The 7,204-nt window shown below is 43.4% G+C and overlaps 1 protein-coding gene across 2 annotated transcripts; it reads left to right on the top strand.

Annotated features, from left to right (window-relative positions):
- Window positions 1–871: 871 nt before the first annotated feature.
- On the top strand, window positions 872–4,751 carry LOC132429811 (serum amyloid A-2 protein-like). 2 transcript variants are annotated; one of them, XM_060018577.1, is made up of 4 exons: window positions 872–964; window positions 1,538–1,632; window positions 3,935–4,073; window positions 4,464–4,751. In XM_060018577.1, exons 2-4 carry the CDS (start codon window positions 1,542–1,544, stop codon window positions 4,624–4,626), a joined length of 393 nt encoding a protein of 130 aa, XP_059874560.1. In that variant the 5' UTR covers window positions 872–964; window positions 1,538–1,541; the 3' UTR covers window positions 4,627–4,751. The 2 variants fall into 2 exon arrangements, with proteins under 2 accessions (XP_059874560.1, XP_059874561.1); XM_060018578.1 differs by having other exon boundaries at window positions 885–964; window positions 1,541–1,632.
- Window positions 4,752–7,204: the final 2,453 nt, after the last annotated feature.

Here is a 7,204-nt window from a genome sequence, read left to right as displayed (position 1 = left end):
GGAAAGTTGCCTGTCTCCACTTCATTTAGTTGTTTTTCTGGGGTTTTATCTTGTTCCTTCATCTGGTACATAGCCCTCTGCCTTTTCATCTTGTCTATATTTCTGTGAATGTGGTTTTTGTTCCACAGGCTACAGGATTGTAGTTCTTCTTGCTTCTGCTGTCTGCCCTCTGGTAGATGAGGCTATCTCTGGGGTTAATTTTTAATGCTCTTGTCCTGAAGGGTTTGCTGCCATCTTCCTATTTTCTGTTTCAACTATGTTCCGTGGCAAGTGGTCTGCACTTTACAATCACCACGAAGCTAGAGAGCCCGGGACCGCCTTGCCTTCTGGTCGCGTTCTCCAAGGGGCCGCGACCACTTAAAGACCGGCAAGCCGAGCTCGATGCGCGTTCTACCACCTTCCCGCCCCCGATGCGCTTCTGCCTCCTGATGACTTACACCCGCAGGTTTCCTGGGTTTCTATCTCCTTCCTTTCTGACTCCTGTACCCTGGGGTCCCAGCTTCATCCTGAGCTGTCCCTTGCAATGGCCCCGTACTGCTCTTCCTTTTGCCCTGTATCCTCACATTCTTTAGGCAATCAACTCTCTTTTTCTAATATTGATTACCCTTCATAGCAAATGTCAGTACATTATTGTGTGGGGAAAAACACCCTTCCCCACCAGGAGTGATACTGGAAACAGACAGAAGCAGCCCAACTTGCTACACTCTTGAAACCTGCCAGATTGCACAATCCAGGAGAATTAGATGTGTGTGAAGAATAACGCTGCTGTTTTGAAATGCTGTCAAGAGGAATTTCCCAAATCTCTTTCTTTCCTGTTTGGTTTTTTTTCTTTTGGTTCAAACCTGTCTTCTCATTTGCTCCTCTAGCCAAGTGTCAATATATAAAGCACCAGCTCCATCTCCCAGGCAGGCAGCACAGGCAGCTCAGCTTTGCCAGGAGCCTCAGCAGGCAGGCACAGCCAAAGGTGAGGTGCTAGAACTTTCCCAACGTTTCCTCTTTGGAGATTCTCTCTCTTCACCAGCATTCTTGTGCTGCAGCCCAGCCCTCTGCTTCCTTCCTGAATCCACTATTCTGACAATCAGAATTCACCAGCTGTGAATACTTTGGGTGGGGTAGGGGTTCCATATGCTGCTTCTGTGTGAAGTCAGTGATAGGCAGAGCAAGCATTTGTAAATGCTCGTGCCTTGTTTACCTCATCTCATATTACAGAGAGGTATAGTGCCCAGACTCCTCATGCCTTTGGGAAACTTGCTGTGCAGCTGGGTTTCAGGGCTGATAGGGGATGACCGGACTGGAAATGGTTTATACTAAAAGCCCGTTGCAATCCCTCACACAGGAAATCATTGGGATTCCAATGAGACACACGGAAATGAGAACTGGATCCTCTGTAATGCTATCTGTCTATCGGCTATATATTGAGATAAAATTCAGTGGAGTTTATTTTTGGAATGCAAGGGTGTATCCACATTACAAAACAAGAACAAGAACAAAAACCCAGACCTGTCATCCTTGTTTGTGTCTGCTCATCTCCCTGCAGCAGGATGAAGCTTTCCACGGGCATCATTTTCTGCTTCCTGATCCTGGGCGTCAGCAGCCAGAGATGGGGTACATTCCTCAAGGAAGCTGGTCAAGGTAAGGATCAAAGGATGGGTCAGGGGAAGGATGCATCTGCAGCTCCCAGGATTCACTGGAGCAGAGGTCACATCCCCACAGGGCAAAGACCATAAGAGGGAAAAAAAGGAGCTTGGTTTCCGTGGTAGCACTTCCCCAGGTTTTTCTGACCAGCTTTGCACCCTTGGGATTCCCAAGCCCGAGGTCACATAGAGTTTGGGCCCCAACTTTCAGCAGGAGTGAGGAAGAGATCTGGATTCAGGAGGTGCATGTTCCCTAAATACAAGTGGGGCTCTGCTGCCCCCTCGTGGGCAACTAGGGATGGCTCATTTCCAAGTCTCAGGTACCATGAAATGGGTGCATTAAATGGGTGGGGAATGTTCACCCTCCCCATCCACTTAATAATTATAACTAAAATACCTGAGCTTTTAATACCTGCTAGGCACTGTTCTAAGAGCTTCGCATGCATGAGTGAACTCCTTGTCATCCTCAGGTTTTAATCCTTTAGTCCTGCAATGTTGGTACCATTATCCCTTACCAGAGAAACTGAGGCACCAAGAAATTAAGACGCCTAACAAAGTCCTCCAGCAGAGCGGGATTTAACCCAAGACACTGAGCTCCCCCAGACCTTGCTATTAACCGAGGTATTATATGCCTCCCAGACAAGAGTACACGTGGGAGAGTGAGGGATTTGTGAACACATGTCCTGCTCTGTATCTGAGCAAATGGCAAATAGTGGGGATGTGGTGCCTCTAGAAGGCAACTTGATAGAGCTCCTCTCCCCACCATAAATGGCACAATGAGTTACCTTGACAATGGTTCTACTGAGGCTGAGACCTGGCCAGAAACTGATAGCAAGAGATATGTACCTCACTAGCCAGAGTGAAGTAGCAAAAATTTGCTTATTTCACAAAATTATTTTGTGTTATTATTTTTCTGTGATAGTTACTGAATAATTGTTTTAAGAGTTTGCTGGCCATTCTATCTAAATTCTCACAGACCCAGCTAAAAATATTTTTTCATCCCTTAGGTCAGTGTTTTTCAAAGGGCTGTTCTAGGGCCACGTGCATGAGAATCACCCGTGGTCTGGGGTGCTTTGTGGAATGCAGGTGCCTGGGGCCACACACAACCCTTCCCTTGAATCACAATCCCAGGGGTTGAGACTGGAAATCTGGCCTTTATTAAGCACCCCAGTTGATTTTTATGCACACTGAAGTGTGCACAGTACCTCTGGTTTTGCTGACCTTAGGTGAGAAGATATGCCAGGCATTTTGGAAATACTTTTTAAGAAAGTCTGGACTTCAAGGATCTATTTAAATCAGTAACTCAGTGGGAATAAGTATAGTAGGAATGTCATAACTCTCAACAAAACTATCTTTCCAAATGCCAAACATGACAAATATATAATATGAAGATAAGTTTTCTCATAGAGTCATCGTATAAACCCTGATTATAACTCTACATTGGATTTTTCTCTTTGTCCTGATAAGTTTTTTTTTTAACTTTGCCATTTAATTCTAGCTGATCAGAGTCCTTCTGTCCATAACTCCCTGCTCCGCATCTTCATTCTTTTTCTTTTTTTTGTCCCACTCTTCCTAAGGAGTAGAGAGGGCATAGTATACTGAGCACCTACAAAGTTTTAGCCGTTAAACCTGTATTTCCTCAGTTCTTCTGTGTAACCACTCTGAGGGAGGCAATACTCCTCTATTTTATTGGAGAGGACACTGAACTTTATTTAGAGCTGGTGTGTCAGTTGCCCTTTTTCTGCATCTGATTACCCTGTTTCTTCAAAGCTGTCTTAAGGAACTCACGTTTATCACCTGCTGATTGAATTTTGACAGTTGGCCAAATATGCCCCGGACTTTCAGATGTACTCAGGACCGAGTTGTCCTCACTTTGTCCACAGGGATGGATTTCTCCCCTTGACTAGGTTGGGAACATCCTATGTCTGCAACCTCCCTCAGAATCGCCTTTGTTCTCAACCTCTGGTCAGAGGGTTTCCTGTATCTTTCCAGGTAGAGGTCCATTGTACAACCAAACATCCCTTAAAGAGCATCCGACCTCCTCTTCACACACAACCAAAAACGAAGTACCAACAGACTTAGGATGGAATCAAACAGAGTAAAACTTGCACCACGTATGATTCTCATAACATTAACCCAGGGAAGTGAAAAGTAAAGGAATATTCATTTCAAGCCAATATAATAATCTCCAAGGGCTTAGTCAAAGGCTGAAATCTGGAGCCAGTGGGAGGAAAATGTTTTCTTTCTCTATTTTGCTGAGACGTGATCATGTTCATATCATCACTTTCTTTTCCTGCCAGGGGCTAAAGACATGTGGCGAGCCTACTCTGACATGAGAGAAGCCAATTACAAAAATTCTGACAAGTACTTCCACGCCCGGGGCAACTATGACGCTGCCCAAAGGGGACCTGGGGGCGCCTGGGCTGCTAAAGTGATCAGGTACCAGGGGCCCTGAGGATGCAGGGATGGGTGTGAGAGCCTCGGAGAGCCAGGAGGGGCCAAGCCCTGGAGAACGTCCTGTAGGGCTGTGGCCTCTCCTCCTCTTATCCACCCTCACCCTCTGTGTCCTGTGTGGGGTCTGAGTGGCTGAAGAGCAGAGCAAGGCTGGTGGGACAGACGATTCCCAAGCCTCCCCCATGGGTGCTGTTCACCCAGCATAAGGGGACCCGCAGGGCTGAGGTGGGCTGAGCCCGGGCAGCCTCAGGTTTCATTCCCTCTTTCCTAGCTCCTGTCAGAGTCCTCGATTCCTTGGAAAGAGGAGAGATGGGGAGGGTGGGCTGTTGCTCGTCAGCCCTGGAGTAATCCCCTACCTGCCCTTTTCCATTCCAGCGATGCCAGAGAGAGTATTCCGAGACTTACAGACCTTTTCAAGCATGGAGACAGTGGTCACGGACGGGAGGACTCGAAGGCCGACCAGTTTGCCAATGAATGGGGCCGGAGCGGCAAAGACCCCAATTACTTCAGACCTCCTGGCCTGCCCGACAAGTACTGAGCTGCCTCTCACTCTGCTCAGGAGACAGGGCTCAAGCGAGTGGAGACAGTGCTGAGCTAGGTTGCTGTATTCTGTATCTGTAGTTCTTGATAGTTGATAAAGAGCACATAAAAATGTTGAACAAATGCTTGTGAAATCCAATTTGTCCTTGGCATTTGGAAACAGCATATGACAGTCTTCTTGGGAACATGAGCCTATTTAATACCATGGGGATGATCAATAAACATCATAGTTTTTAAAAAGGAGATAACGCACTAATAAACAATAGTAATAATTTGGGGTAAAACTTCACAGTCATCCACTGGTATCTGCAGGGGATTGGTTTCAGGACGCCTGCAGATACCAAAATCCGCAAGTACTAAGTGCCTCATATAAAATGCCATAGTATAGTTGACCCTCCACATCCGCTGAGTGGAACCGACCCATGTGGAGAGCAGGCCAGCTGTATGTCCAGAACACAGACTATACTGTATAAACCATATATGGACTATTATATGGACCAATTATCAGTCCATAACTCCCTGTTCCAAATCATGGAAAAGATAATAAGAATACCATGAACAACTTTGGCAATAAAGCTTAAAACTTGATAAAAATCAACAAATTCTTAGAAAAATACAACTTACAAAAACTGACTCAAGAAGAAATGAAAACTTGGATTATTCTATAATTATTGTAAAAGATCAAATCTTCCCCCAGAGAAAACAACAGTCCCAGATGGCTCTATAGACAATTTAACCCTTCAAGAAAAGAAATGATTGTTTTTTTATACAAACAATTCTGCCCAGTAGAAAATATCCCCATCCTTTCTGTGAGGGTAGGAAAATTTGACACCATGAAAATCGAAGGAAAATTCAAGCAGTCAGAACTTTACAAGACTTGCCTGGTGGTACAGTGGTTAAGAATCTGCCTGCCAATGCAGGGGACACGGGTTCAAGCCCTGGTCTGGGAAGATCTCACATGCCCTGGAGCAACTAAGCCCATGTGCCACAACTACTGAGCCATGCTCTGGAGCCTGTGAGCCACAACTACTGAGCCCACACGCCAGAACTACTGAAGCCCGCACGCCTAGAGCCCATGCTCTGCAACAAGAGAAGCCACTGCAATGAGAAGCCCACGCACTGCAACAAAGAGTAGCCCCCACTCACCACAACTAGAGAAAGCCCATGCACAGCAACGAAGACCCAACACAGCCAAAAATAAATAAATAAATAAATTTTAAAAACTAGGTAGCTAAAAAAAATAATAACTTTACAGAATATTACCAATAACAAGTTGTGAAGCTGAAAGAAACTTTCAGCCACCGATAATTTCCTAAACTACCAATTATAATTTTTTAAAATTTAAACTATGCTAAAGACAGAATTACTTATTTTTTGTTACAGAAAATGTTCTTACAAGGTCACTGTTATATAAAAAAATGATCAAAGAAACGTCAGCAAAAAGTATATTAAAAAAGGGTTGTAAATAGGCAAAGCACAGAGGATTTTTTAGGGCAGTGAAACTAACTACTCTGTATGATACTATAATGGTAGATATCTGCCATTATAAATTTCCAGAGCCATAGAATGTACAACACCAAGAGTAACCCTAATGTAAACTATGGACTCTGGGTGATAATGATGCACCAATGTAGGTTTGTGAGTTGCATCAAATGTTGTACATTGTATCTGGTGGGGAATGTTGATAATGGTAGAGGCTATGTATGAATGGGGGCAAGGGTTCTAAGGGAAATCTCTGTACCTTCTGCTTAATACTGCTGTGGCTAAAACTGCTCCAAAAATAAAGTCTACTAAAAAAAGAAAAAGGATTGTAGAAGTGTGTCAGGCTACTTACTAATAAAAGTAAGTTGCATATTTTCTGGATTTCATTTTAAGGTATTTGTTGGTTTCTTAAAATTGGTGATTTACTGTGATTTCTTTTTTCCCATTCTAAATAAATATTTCCTATTGTAACAAATTTAATATTTGTAATTTTGTACTGTTTCCCCTAAAAGGGGCTTCTGAAATTGCATAATTCAGGCCCCTGCACAAATGGTGAAAAAATGTTTATAATTATTTGAGCCTAGGGTCTAGTTGTATTCTATGTGTTAACACACAGTATTTTTTGTCCTGTTTTAATATACCTTAAAAATTTCCATAAGTGCAATTGCTGTGTCAACTGGAACTTTATTTTGTTAGAAATTTTACCATCATCTGTTCATGATTTTGAGAAGCAAGGTCCCTGAGGAACCACACCTATGTCGTTCTGCATTTGTAAATGTGGGGCTCACAGTAATTTGATGTGTATGTGCCAAAATCGGAGATCTTTGTTATATCTTCTAGTACAGTTGTGCCGGAGCATTTAAAACATTAAAATACATATTTTATTTTTCCTTTCTGTAAGGGAATCATATTGGTATTATCGGAATTACATGTTAAGGTAAGTTATATCATCTATAAATTTCATTTCATTAAAGTGGTGTTCTAAAATTTTTGCTGTGGGGTTTGGTGGAGCGTTGGGTCTGATGTTGAGTGTCATCAAACTAAATAGAAGCAGGAACTGAAAACACAGGAACTGAAAACACAGTAATACTGAC

This window comes from Delphinus delphis, chromosome 8 (assembly GCF_949987515.2).
Source record: "Delphinus delphis chromosome 8, mDelDel1.2, whole genome shotgun sequence".
NCBI classification, from domain to species: domain Eukaryota; kingdom Metazoa; phylum Chordata; class Mammalia; order Artiodactyla; family Delphinidae; genus Delphinus; species Delphinus delphis.
Note: the sequence above shows the minus strand (reverse complement) of the source record. Positions and strands in the feature narration are given on the sequence as shown.

Coding starts and splice junctions, on each gene's coding strand:
- LOC132429811 (XM_060018577.1), top strand. CDS start 1,542: ATGAAGCTTTCCACGGGCATCATTTTCTGCTTCCTGATCCTGGGCGTC. Junction 1,633..3,934: donor CCTCAAGGAAGCTGGTCAAG/GTAAGGATCAAA, acceptor TTTTCCTGCCAG/GGGCTAAAGACATGTGGCGA. Junction 4,074..4,463: donor TGGGCTGCTAAAGTGATCAG/GTACCAGGGGCC, acceptor TTTCCATTCCAG/CGATGCCAGAGAGAGTATTC.